Source organism: Pseudophryne corroboree, chromosome 5 (assembly GCF_028390025.1).
Source record: "Pseudophryne corroboree isolate aPseCor3 chromosome 5, aPseCor3.hap2, whole genome shotgun sequence".
Lineage (NCBI taxonomy): Eukaryota > Metazoa > Chordata > Amphibia > Anura > Myobatrachidae > Pseudophryne > Pseudophryne corroboree.
Window position 1 is genome coordinate 839,189,434 of NC_086448.1, and position 15,390 is coordinate 839,204,823.

Here is a 15,390-nt window from a genome sequence, read left to right on the forward strand (position 1 = left end):
TTCTGCATCTCACACAACTTCTGTGTGTTGATGGTATTAAATACCATCAATTGTGTGGTGTCTGTCTGTATGGGGGTAGCAGCTGCAAGCTTTGCGGCTTCGTCTGCTCGGCTGTTACCAAGTGATACCGGGTCTTGACTATATGTGTGTGCTTTACATTTGATAACAGCCACTCTGTCGGGTTCCTGTATCGCTGTTAGAAGCCTTTTTATATAAGCTGCATGCGCTATCGGTGTACCAGCTGCCGTCATGAAATTTCTGAGGCGCCATAGGGCTCCGAAATCATGTACTACCCCGAAGGCGTATCTAGAATCGGTGTAGATATTGGCTGACTTACCCTTAGCCAATTCACATGCTCTGGTTAGGGCGACCAGTTCAGCAACCTGGGCTGAGTGAGGTGGACCTAGCGGTTCCGCTTCTATGGTGTCTTGGTCATCTACGACTGCATATCCAGTACACAAATCTCCCGAGTCTGACTGTCTATGACAACTACCGTCCGTGTAGAACGTGAGTTCTGCATCTTCCAGTGGATTGTCACTGATGTCAGGCCTTGCGGTAAAATTTTGGGTCAAATATTCCATACAATCATGTGTATCTTCCTTTGTATTAAATCCTCCTTCCCCATCACTCTCACCTTCCACCCTTTGTGTCTGACCAGGCACACCTGGGAGAAATGTTGCAGGATTTAATGCGCTGCATCTCCTTATGGTGATGTTTACTGGGGCCATTAGTGCCAATTCCCATCTTGTAAACCTCGCTGATGAGACGTGTCTGGTTTGGGCAGAATTTAATAGGGCAGATACCGCATGTGGTGTATGGATTGTGAGGTTGTGGCCTAGCACGACATCTTCGCTTTTTGTCACTAGCAATGCTATCGCCGCAACGCTACGCAAGCATGTGGGGAGGGATCGTGCTACCGTGTCTAGCTGAGCGCTGTAGTATGCAACTGGCCTGCTGGCATCACCGTGTTTTTGGGTTAGTACACCTGCTGCGCAACCAGCACTTTCTGTTCCGTATAGTTCAAAGGGTTTCCCATAGTCTGGCATACCTAGTGCTGGCGCCTGCGTTAGGCACTGTTTGAGTCTCTCAAATGCTGTTTCGGATTCGTCTGTATGCGAGATCCTATCAGGTTTGTTTGAGGAGACCATTTCCTGCAAAGGTAGCGCCAATATGGAAAACCCTGGGATCCAATTACGGCAATACCCACACATTCCTAAAAACGTCCTGATCTGTTGCTGGGTTTGTGGCAGTGTCATGTCTCTAATTGCTTGGATTCTATCAGCGGTCAGGTGTCTCAGTCCTTGTGTTAGACAGTGTCCCAAATATTTTACCTTAGCTTGGCATAATTGCAACTTGTCTTTGGACACCTTGTGTCCGGTGTCTGAAAGATGAAACAGGAGCTGTTTCGTATCCTTCAGAGATGCTTCCAGTGAATCTGAACACAGTAATAAATCGTCCACATACTGTATCAATACTGATCCACTGTCTGGTTGGAAAGACTGTAAACAATCATGCAAAGCCTGAGAAAATATACTTGGGCTATCTATGAAACCTTGGGGTAACCGAGTCCACGTGTATTGGACTCCTCTGTATGTGAATGCAAACAAATATTGGCTGTCAGGGTGCAGAGGTACCGAAAAGAATGCGGAGCAGAGGTCAATAACAGTGAAAAATTTGGCAGTGGGAGGAATTTGCATTAGGATGACAGCTGGATTAGGCACTACGGGGAACTGACTCTCAACTATTTTGTTAATCCCCCTTAGATCCTGCACTAGCCTGTAACCCCTCCCCCCACTCTTTTTAACAGGGAAGATGGGACTATTTGCTGTGCTGGACGTTCTTACTAGAATGCCCTGTTGTAGCAAGCGCTCTATTACTGGGAAAACTCCTAACTCCACCTCTGGCTTCAGAGGATACTGTGGGATTTTTGGAGCTATCCTACCATCTTTTACTTGTACAACTACTGGAGCTACGTTTGCCATTAATCCAGTGTCCTGTCCATCTTTTGTCCAAAGTGACTCTGGTATCTGAGATGTCATCTCTTCTATTTGGGATGGATTCCTATTTGTCATAATGGGATGTGACATTAATTTTGATGGAGAGTCTAACATGTCTCGTACTTCCTGAGCGTGATTCTCAGGAATGTCCAAGAATACACCTTCAGGAGTACAATAAATGACGCAACCCATTTTACATAGTAAGTCTCTTCCCAGGAGATTGGTTGGTGCCGATGCAGCTAGCAAAAACGAATGCTTGGTATGCAAAGGCCCTATTGTAATCTCGGCTGGTTTGCTAACAGGGTAGTGCTGGACTACTCCTGTTACTCCCATGGCTGGAACTGTCCTACCAGTGGTTCTCATGCCCACTGTCGAATTTATCACTGACTTGGCCGCCCCTGTGTCTACAAGAAAGTTTAAGGTTTTACCAGCTACATTGATTGCAATCTCTGGTTCACTTCCAAGACTGGCAATCAATTTAACTGGCTGCAGATTACAGGTATGGCCACACCCCTATTGGGTATGCTGACCTCCCTGAATCCCGCTGGCAGCGACTACTTGTGAGGGAGTTAGCTGGGAACTACCAGAGGCATGCCAATCTCTGTTCGGGGGGTATCTTTTTGTTTCCCCTGTATGTGGCTCAAAACTCCGCCTCTGTGGACCCTGCTCCCAATGTCGTGTGTCGTGTCGTTGTCTAGGGGGTTGAAAAGATCTTTGTACACTCTTTGTTCTACAGTCTCGTGCATAGTGTCCCTGTTTGTTACAAGAAAAACATGTTATTACACTTGACTTACCCACAGGATTCGGTGGTACATACGCAGGCTGCCTTGTGGTCAGCGCCTGTATACTTACTGACATCAATTTATCACTTTGCGACTCCCTGTGTCTAGTGATGTTCCTGTCGTGATCAATAGCAGCCTCTCTCAAAGTAGCCACAGACAGACCTCGCCAACAAGGTTGCGTGGTCTGTACCCTAGTCTTCAATGACTCTTTTAAACCATCCATCAGTACCGATACTGCTACTTCCCGATGGTTTGTGTCTGTTTTAATGTCCTCTATACCTGTGTATTTTGCCATTTCTAATAATGCTCTGTGAAAATACTCTGCAGCTGTCTCTGACTCCTTCTGTTTAATGGAGAATATCTTATTCCATTTTGCTACTGCTGGGAAATACTCTTTTAGCTGCAAGTTTATTCTTTTCACATTATCTTGGTTGTACACATCTGTAAGAGGTACATCTTTATCTAGTCCACAATCAGCTAAGAATTGAACTGAGTCGATATTTGAAGGTAAACAAGCTCTTAGCAGTATCTGCCAATCCTTGTTGTTGGGTTCTACAGTGTTACCTAGATCCCTGATGTATTTTTGGCTAGCAACTAAGTCTTTCCTGGGGTCAGGAAATTCGGACACTATTGTTCTTAATTCCATTCGGGAAAATGGAGTGTACATGGCAATGTTCCTTATGGGAGTGGCTCCTGATACATCTGTTTTCCCATTGGGAACTGCTATTACTCTAACAGGGTTTACTCTAACAACCTCATTCTGTGTAGATTCTACAACTTGTGGTGAAATTGTTTCAGTATAATACATGGTGCCGTACTTACCCGTTGACACGACCTCACCTATCCCTCCGCTAGGGGCCTTTGCTAATCTTGTGGGTGTTGCTGTGCCTACTGTGGTCTCTGCTATGGTGGCTGCGAGAGAGAGAGCTGAAATTGTTGCCGGATCGTCTTCTTGATCACACTCCTGAGGAAAGTTCAAAACAGGGTACAACTTGCACGGGTTAATACTTGCATGAGTTACTTGGTTAACATCATTAACATTTACAGGGTTACTAAGTGTTTGTGTTTTACAACCCAGTGCGTTTCTCTCCGTAATCAACTTCTCTCCTGCTATGTATGGTGGTGGCGGGGCTGTGGCGATCAGTTTCCTGACTGCCCCAGATCCCGCCGCCAGAGCCAAACCTTTCTGTATCTCACCTTCCTGTTGCCACAACTGTAAATAATCATGATGCTGAATTCGTCTCTTTGTTGATTTTATGAGACATATCCTCCTCCTTAAATTTTGTAACACTTCTGGACTGAAGCTACCTATTCTTGGGAATTTCTCCCTGTCTTGTACAGTCATTCTCTCCCATTCATCACATAGAACCTCTGTGTGACTTCCGTATTTTTCACACATGATGTACCTGGCCGACCCAATTGGTCGGACCACTGAATCAACCCGAACCGAGGTTGATCGCCCCCTACCTGAACAATTGGCCCCCATAATCTGCAGGTGTTGCTTACTACTCCTTTGATCTTTATATCACGGTCTTCAGCGAACCCTTACAGCAAACCAAATTATTCAAAATAGGCCGGCGGTGGCGGTTTACCGAGTACCCCACTCACTCGCCCACCTCGACCAATACGACCTGATCACACCGATATGGTGCTGGCGTACTCGATACAGGGCCCTACCAGAAAAACCTTCTGTTTACTGGAACATATGAGGGTTACCCGCAGGACACTTACTCTTTCCAATAAAGGTGGGGTTGTTAGATAGTTCCTGAGTGACCAGCGAACTTCCCTTTAAAAATAAAAAATTACACAAATCACGTCAGAATGTACAGATAGCGTTTGTGACCACTTTACTCTAATGGTATTAGGTCAGATTACTAACTACTGCACACAATTACGTGCGGTACAATCGTTCAGTACATAAGCACTACCTGTTATGTACTGAGAGATCAGTGGAATCGAAAATTGCGGCTGCGAATTCCTTCAGCCAGAGCTTCCAATGGCCTATATGGGTTTTAGCACCAACCCCCGGGGTTGTGCTTCTTGTACCTTTATAGCGGACCTTCTTGTACCTTGTGACCTCCTGGCCTTGTCCTTGTGACCTCCTGGTCTTGTTACCTTGTGGTCCGCTATACTCTAATGCTCTTATTTTATTTAACCAAGGATGCCTCCTTAGCCACCGTATATGTCACTTACACGTATGTCCTACCTGATTTCTATTGGTTCAACCTCTAAGTTATATAAACTTATGTAATAAAAACACACTCACTCAACACATGTACACTTTCGTTTCTATATCTATTTCTGCGCAGAAATTTTCTTTAGCCCAGCTGTGTTACCAATTAGGAGCAGGATCTGTTAAACTAAATTTCAAATTTTCCAAAAATAGACTTGCGTTATTTACCGCGTCGCGTTATCTACCGCTTTGCGCTACTTATCGCCTCATCACAACTTGAGCTACGTGGGCGTAACCGGACGCTACGTTGCGTAATAAACGCTGCGTGCGTCGGCCTTTGGATTGCGTACGCTAGTCTTTGTTAGAGACACGTGTACGCAAAACAAAGATCCACCGTAACACAATATACTTTTATCAATGTAAACGATCCCTGATCATCTACCGCGTACCCCACTGGCTTTGCCTTATCTCCCAGGCAAACCTGTGTGTTTGTCTACACTTTTAACTATTACCTCTATCCTTAAACTATGAAATAACAGCAAGTCTCTTTTAGCACTTTTCTATCAACTATAAAAATTGGCAAACAGGAATAGTGATATACGAAATTTTGAAAAAGAAATGCAGATATATATGTATGCGTGCGTGTATACGCAAGACAGAAAAGAAATAAACAGTTTTAAAAGACACAAGCGTTTTGTTCTTACTTCCGGTTCCCGGATTCCTTCAGCACTCTTTATCTAAGTGAAGCAGACGCTTATCCCGTCAGCACTGTGAGACAACCTCCCACCCTTTGCTGGGGGATAATGTCTGCTGATCTACCTAGTGCAGATATGAGAAGGACAGGACGAGTCCCCAATTGACAATTTTAAATTCCTTTGTCGTATAAACAACCCTTAATGAAGTCTAAGAACACAGTACGCTGTTTACTTAAGAAGTACCGTAAGGGTACGCTTGTTGCGTAACGATCGCTTAGCCGTATGCGAGACGCTCAAGCGTCACGTTCGCTCACGGCCCAGTGATCACAGGACAGCACGCTATTGGTGATGACTAGAGTAATGATTCGCTATGGCGTAGCGGACGCTCGAGACCACGAGGAGATCACCAGCGGCGCAGACGCTCACAACGCTATACCTTTTATACACAGAATACCTTAATGTGAATACAGGGTGTAAGTGCAACTTTGTGTAACCTGACTAACTACAAAGCTGCTTGAGCGTCAACGACGCTCAAGTGAACACTTAAAACTATAGGAAATACACAGATACTGGTTTAGGGTCCAAAGCCTATTATCTGTATTATGACTATTATACTTGCAAAAAGAATCACAGTACAAATGATACACTACAATATAACAGAGACTTCCTAACCAAATAACTATACAAGAAATACAATACAATACTATGCTGATCTAATACAGTACAATACTAGTCAATGGGAGATACGAGAGAAAGAGAAAGGAGAGAGAGAGAGAGAGAGAGAGAGAGAGAGAGAGAGAGAGAGACGGAAAGAGAGAGAGAGAGAGAGAGATTGGCTCACAGTAAGACAATATGATTACGGAGTGAAACTTACGCACTAGGGGAAACGATCGCATGCGCCTGGACATCCAGCACCCGATTTTCAGCAATGAGAACCGTTGAAGAGTGAGAGCTGGATGTGGTCGGCCTGCCTATTTATGCCCCACACACAATGCAATCTAATGGTCCCTACAATCTGATCGTCCATTGGACACAGGAATTCGGCTTCGCACTATAACAAATGGTCATAGGGTGATTCATACAGGTGGGCTGTGACGATTTCAAACAGCTCAGGTGGGTGGGAAACTAGGTTTCCCGCCGCATACCTGAGTATGCGTAAATAATAGTAATGGACATAAACTTCTTATGTCCATAACTATTCGCACGAGCGATTAATACGCTCCAAACCAACACCGGAATATTGCTAATTAAATACTCTTCCGATGGGTACCAAACACTGCTGTATGATTCCTGTTAGACCCTTCGCACAATATAAAGAGGGATTCCCCCAGTCAGGGACATTCTATATTAACCAAACTTTCAGAATCTATCAAAGGGACCATGATCTACAAACTACATTAATTGTGGAAATATGTAACGATTGGGTCGCATGCTACGACTACATACTCTTTACCGTAAATACGCATACCAATGCGAGCGGGTGCACGCATCAGCGGGTATGCGCTATCACGGGAAAGCGCACGCATGCGCAGCACGGACCAGCATAAAGTGCAAATATGGCAGCGTGTATAGGGATATTTTTCTGACTTTGACACCATCATCACCCCATAAAGATCATCAAATACCATCATCACCCCACAAACATCATCATCAAATACCATCACCCCATAAAGATCATCAAATACCATCATCACCCCACAAACATCATCAAATACCATCATCACCCCACAAACATCATCAAATACCATCGTCACCCCACGACCATCATCATCATCAAATACCATCATCAACCTACAAACATCATCTTCAAATACCATCATCACCCTACAAACATCATCAAATACCATCATCATCCTACAAACATCATCATCAAATACCATCATCACCCCACAAACATCATCATCAAATACCATCATCACCCACAAACATCATCATCAAATACCATCATCACCCCATAAAGATCATCAAATACCATCATCACCCCACAAACATCATCATCAAATACCATCATCACCCCACAAACATCATCATCAAATACCATTGTCACCCCACGACCATCATCATCATCAAATACCATCATTACCCTACAAACATCATCAAATACCATCATCACCCCACAAACATCATCATCAAATACCATCATCACCCCATAAAGATCATCAAATACCATCATCACCCCACAAACATCATCATCAAATACTATCATCACCCCACAAACATCATCAAATACCATCATCACCCCACAAACATCATCATCAAATACTATCATCACCCCACAAACATCATCATCAAATACCATCGTCACCCCCACGAACATCATCATCAAATACCATCATCACCCTACAAACATCATCAAATACCATCATCACCCCACAAACATCATCATCAAATACCATCGTCACCCCACGACCATCATCATCATCAAATACCATCATCAACCTACAAACATAATCAAATACCATCATCATCCTACAAACATCATCATCAAATACCATCATCACCCCACAAACATCATCATCAAATACCATCACCCACAAACATCATCATCAAATACCATCATCACCCCATAAAGATCATCAAATACCATCATCACCCCACAAACATCATCATCAAATACCATCATCACCCCACAAACATCATCATCAAATACCATTGTCACCCCACGACCATCATCATCATCATCAAATACCATCATTACCCTACAAACATCATCATCAAATACCATCATCACCCCACAAACATCATCATCAAATACCATCATCACCCCATAAAGATCATCAAATACCATCATCACCCCACAAACATCATCATCAAATACCATCATCACCCCATAAAGATCATCAAATACCATCATCACCCCACAAACATCATCAAATACCATCATCACCCCACAAACATCATCATCAAATACCATCATCACCCCACAAACATCATCATCAAATATCATCATCACCCCACAAACATCATCATCAAATACCATCATCACCCCATAAAGATCATCAAATACCATCATCACCCCACAAACATCATCATCAAATACTATCATCACCCCACAAACATCATCATCAAATACCATCATCACCCCACAAACATCATCATCAAATACCATCATCACCCCACAAACATCATCATCAAATACCATCATCACCCCACAAACATCATCATCAAATACCATCATCACCCTACAAACATCATCATCAAATACCATCATCACCCCACAAACATCATCATAAAATTCCATCATCACCCCACAAACATCATCATCAAATACCATCATCACCCTACAAACATCATCATCAAATACCATCATCACCCCACAAACATCATCATCAAATACCATCATCACCCCACAAACATCATCATCAAATACCATCACCCCACAAACATCATCATCAAATACCATCATCACCCCTCAAACATCATCATCAAATACCATCATCACCCCACAAACATCATCATCAAATAGCATCATCACCCCACAAACATCATCATCAAATACCATCATCACCCCAACAAACATCATCATCAAATACCATCATCACCCTACAAACATCATCATCAAATACCATCATCACCCCACAAACATCATCATCAAATACCATCATCACCCCACAAACATCATCATCAAATACCATCATCACCCCACAAACATCATCATCAAATACCATCATCACGCCACAAACATCATCATCAAATAGCATCATCACCCCACAAACATCATCATCAAATAGCATCATCACCCCACAAACATCATCATCAAATACCATCATCACCCCACAAACATCATCATCAAATACCATCATCACCCCACAAACATCATCATCAAATACCATCATCACCCCATAAAGATCATCAAATACCATCATCACCCCACAAACATCATCATCAAATACCATCACCCCATAAAGATCATCAAATACCATCATCACCCCACAAACATCATCAAATACCATCCTCACCCCACAAACATCATCATCAAATACCATCGTCACCCCACGACCATCATCATCAAATACCATCATCAACCTACAAACATCATCTTCAAATACCATCATCACCCTACAAACATCATCAAATACCATCATCATCCCACAAACATCATCATCAAATACCATCATCACCCCACAAACATCATCATCAAATACCATCATCACCCCACAAACATCAAATACCATCATCACCCCACAAACATCATCATCAAATACCATCATCACCCCACAAACATCATCATCAAATACCATCATCACCCCACAAACATCATCATCAAATACCATTGTCACCCCACAAACATCATCATCAAATACCATCATTACCCTACAAACATCATCATCAAATACCATCATCACCCCACAAACATCATCATCAAATACCATCATCACCCCATAAAGATCATCAAATACCATCATCACCCCACAAACATCATCATCAAATACCATCATCACCCCATAAAGATCATCAAATACCATCATCACCCCACAAACATCATCATCAAATACCATCATCACCCCACAAACATCATCATCAAATACCATCGTAACCCCACGACCATCATCATCAAATACCATCATCACCCTACAAACATCATCATCAAATACCATCACCCTACAAACATCATCATCAAATACCATCATCACCCCACAAACATCATCATCAAATACCATCATCACCCCACAAACATCATCATCAAATACCATCATCACCCCACAAACATCATCATCAAATACCATCATCACCCCACAAACATCATCATCAAATACCATCATCACCCCATAAAGATCATCAAATACCATCATCACCCCACAAACATCATCATCAAATACTATCATCACCCCACAAACATCATCATCAAATACCATCACCCCACAAACATCATCACCCCACAAACATCATCATCAAATACCATCATCACCCCACAAACATCATCATCAAATACCATCATCACCCCACAAACATCATCATCAAATACCATCATCACCCTACAAACATCATCATCAAATACCATCATCACCCCACAAACATCATCATCAAATACCATTATCACCCCACAAACATCATCATAAAATTCCATCATCACCCCACAAACATCATCATCAAATACCATCATCACCCTACAAACATCATCATCAAATACCATCATCACCCCACAAACATCATCATCAAATACCATCATCACCCCACAAACATCATCATCAAATACCATCATCACCCCACAAACATCATCATCAAATACCATCATCACCCCTCAAACATCATCATCAAATACCATCACCCCACAAACATCATCATCAAATACCATCATCACCCCACAAACATCATCATCAAATACCATCATCACCCCACAAACATCATCATCAAATACCATCATCACGCCACAAACATCATCATCAAATAGCATCATCACCCCACAAACATCATCATCAAATAGCATCATCACCCCACAAACATCATCATCAAATACCATCATCACCCCATAAAGATCATCAAATTCCATCATCACCCCACAAACATCATCATCAAATACCATCACCCCATAAAGATCATCAAATACCATCATCACCCCACAAACATCATCAAATACCATCATCACCCCACAAACATCATCATCAAATACCATCGTCACCCCACGACCATCATCATCATCAAATACCATCATCAACCTACAAACATCATCTTCAAATACCATCATCACCCTACAAACATCATCAAATACCATCATCATCCCACAAACATCATCATCAAATACCATCATCACCCCACAAACATCATCATCAAATACCATCATCACCCCACAAACATCATCAAATACCATCATCACCCCATAAAGATCATCAAATAGCATCATCACCCCACAAACATCATCATCAAATACCATCATCACCCCACAAACATCATCATCAAATACCATCATCACCCCACAAACATCATCATCAAATACCATCATCACCCCTCAAACATCATCATCAAATACCATCATCACCCCACAAACATCATCATCAAATAGCATCATCACCCCACAAACATCATCATCAAATACCATCATCACCCCAACAAACATCATCATCAAATACCATCATCACCCTACAAACATCATCATCAAATACCATCATCACCCCACAAACATCATCATCAAATACCATTGTCACCCCACGACCATCATCATCAAATACCATCATTACCCTACAAACATCATCATCAAATACCATCATCACCCCACAAACATCATCATCAAATACCATCATCACCCCATAAAGATCATCAAATACCATCATCACCCCACAAACATCATCATCAAATACCATCATCACCCCATAAAGATCATCAAATACCATCATCACCCCACAAACATCATCATCAAATACCATCATCACCCCACAAACATCATCATCAAATACCATCGTAACCCCACGACCATCATCATCAAATACCATCATCACCCTACAAACATCATCATCAAATACCATCATCACCCTACAAACATCATCATCAAATACCATCATCACCCCACAAACATCATCATCAAATACCATCATCACACCACAAACATCATCATCAAATACCATCATCACCCCACAAACATCATCATCAAATACCATCATCACCCCATAAAGATCATCAAATACCATCATCACCCCACAAACATCATCATCAAATACCATTGTCACCCCACGACCATCATCATCATCAAATACCATCATTACCCTACAAACATCATCATCAAATACCATCATCACCCCACAAACATCATCATCAAATACCATCATCACCCCATAAAGATCATCAAATACCATCATCACCCCACAAACATCATCAAATACCATCATCACCCCACAAACATCATCATCAAATACCATCATCACCCCACAAACATCATCATCAAATACCATCATCACCCCACAAACATCATCATCAAATACCATCATCACCCCATAAAGATCATCAAATACCATCATCACCCCACAAACATCATCATCAAATGCTATCATCACCCCACAAACATCATCATCAAATACCATCATCACCCCACAAACATCATCATCAAATACCATCATCACCCCACAAACATCATCATCAAATACCATCATCACCCCACAAACATCATCATCAAATACCATCATCACCCCACAAACATCATCATAAAATTCCATCATCACCCCACAAACATCATCATCAAATACCATCATCACCCTACAAACATCATCATCAAATACCATCATCACCCCACAAACATCATCATCAAATACCATCATCACCCCACAAACATCATCATCAAATACCATCATCACCCCACAAACATCATCATCAAATACCATCATCACCCCTCAAACATCATCATCAAATACCATCATCACCCCACAAACATCATCATCAAATACCATCATCACCCCATAAAGATCAAATACCATCATCACCCCACAAACATCATCATCAAATACCATCATCACCCCACAAACATCATCATCAAATACCATCGTAACCCCACGACCATCATCATCAAATACCATCATCACCCTACAAACATCATCATCAAATACCATCATCACCCTACAAACATCATCATCAAATACCATCATCACCCCACAAACATCATCATCAAATACCATCATCACACCACAAACATCATCATCAAATACCATCATCACCCCACAAACATCATCATCAAATACCATCATCACCCCATAAAGATCATCAAATACCATCATCACCCCACAAACATCATCATCAAATACTATCATCACCCCACAAACATCATCAAATACCATCATCACCCCACAAACATCATCATCAAATACTATCATCACCCCACAAACATCATCATCAAATACCATCGTCACCCCCACGAACATCATCATCAAATACCATCATCACCCTACAAACATCATCATCAAATACCATCATCACCCTACAAACATCATCATCAAATACCATCATCACCCCACAAACATCATCATCAAATACCATCATCACCCCACAAACATCATCATCAAATACCATCATCACCCCACAAACATCATCAAATACCATAATCACCCCACAAACATCATCATCAAATACCATCATCACCCCATAAAGATCATCATAAAATACCATTTTCACCCTACAAACATCATCATCAATTATCATCACCCTACAAACATCATCATCAAATACCATCATCACCCCATAAACATCATCATCAAATACCATCACCCCACAAACATCATCAAATACCATCATCACCCTATAAAGATCATCATCAAATACCATCATCACCCCACAAACTTCATCATCAAATACCATCACCCCACAAACATCATCATCAAATACCATCATCACCCCACAAACATCATCAAATACCATTTTCACCCCACAAACATCATCATCAATTATCATCACCCCACAAACATCATCAAATGTCAGCATCAGCCTACAATGATTTTCACCAGCCCGCAGGGAGCAAGTGCTTTCCCTGGTGACCTAGTTCCACAGCAGAGATCTGGGGCCACAGAGAGGAGAGGATGTCTCATGGACCCCCAGGCAGAGCGGTATTGAATATGGAGGTACTGTAGCATCTTTTATACACAATTACCGGATGAGTCTTTATAAAAGGATAAAACACCTGAGGGCAGATTTCACGTCTATTCTACACATAACACGTCATGACGGAGCCGCCAGCGTGTGCGATCACATGCACTGTATTATATCCTGGACATTAGCCAGCTCTTATTACAGTGCGCAGGTGACTCGCAGATCTATACTTCTCTATCTGTAGGATAGGACATATGATCAGACGTACAGCTATTTACTAATATCAGGGGTACCTCTTGTGGCACAGATCTACATTCAGCCTTCATAAACACTGACATGATCCACTATGCACAGGCCAGGCTTTGGCAAGCTGTGGTTTGTTGAACTACAAGTTCCAGAAAGTCTTAACAATCAAGGCTGGCAGGGCATGCTGGGACATTTAGTTCCAAAACAGCAAGTCCTGGGCTGCCTATTTCTGCAATAGACTGTTAGGACGCCGCAATACTGTTATTTTTGGGTTCATTTAACAAGTAAAGCCTCAGTAAGTTATTCAGTCCTGTCCACACTGCTCCTGGGACCACCAGAGGTGTCGCTCCACCCTGAAGGACTGCATAGATAATCTGCTGTTCAGAACTACCCACAAAGTCCCCCTCCCCCATCTTTACCATTTCAGACCAACCTGCTTATAGCGAGATCTAGTCTATAGGGAATATCAGTAAGACAGGTGACAGTGACCACATTACGGCCCAGTGACCAGGATGGCAGCATGGTAAAGCCCCCACCTCTCCGTGCCCCACCCAGTAGTTGAGGAGAGATAATCCTAGCTACGAGGATCTCGGGTTGAGACTCAGAGAAAGGATAGGTGAGAACGCTCATTAGCTCCACAAGGGGCGGACCTGTGAGTAGTCGCTGGCGGCACTGATCCACCAGCTTCTGGCAGTACTGCACCTCCGCCTTCAGGTCCTGCAGCTCATCGTAGTCTGCCCGGTATTGCTTCTTCAGGTCCTTGAGCCGGACGATCAGCATGAACTCCTGTTCATCGATGATCACCTGGCCTTGCCCATCGATGTATTCACCTGTTTGGGAGACATGATCCACCTCATTATAAATAACGGAGCACAGCAATCACACACAGAACCCTGTTACAGGTAACCTCCATATAAACATGTATCAGGAGTGATAACAATTAAATCTCATTTTACTCCGCTCTCAGGTGGATTCAGCACCAAATACAAAGT

The 15,390-nt window shown here is 42.4% G+C and overlaps 1 protein-coding gene across 3 annotated transcripts in view; it reads right to left on the reverse strand.

The window, feature by feature from the left end:
- Positions 1-15,390, reverse strand: part of KIF9 (kinesin family member 9) — a 167,308-nt gene that overhangs the window by 31,154 nt on the left and 120,764 nt on the right. For all 3 annotated transcript variants that reach the window (XM_063924612.1, XM_063924610.1, XM_063924611.1), the window contains one exon: positions 15,049-15,228. In XM_063924612.1, coding sequence (XP_063780682.1) covers positions 15,049-15,228 — 180 coding nt within the window. The remainder of the gene's footprint in view (positions 1-15,048; positions 15,229-15,390) is intronic.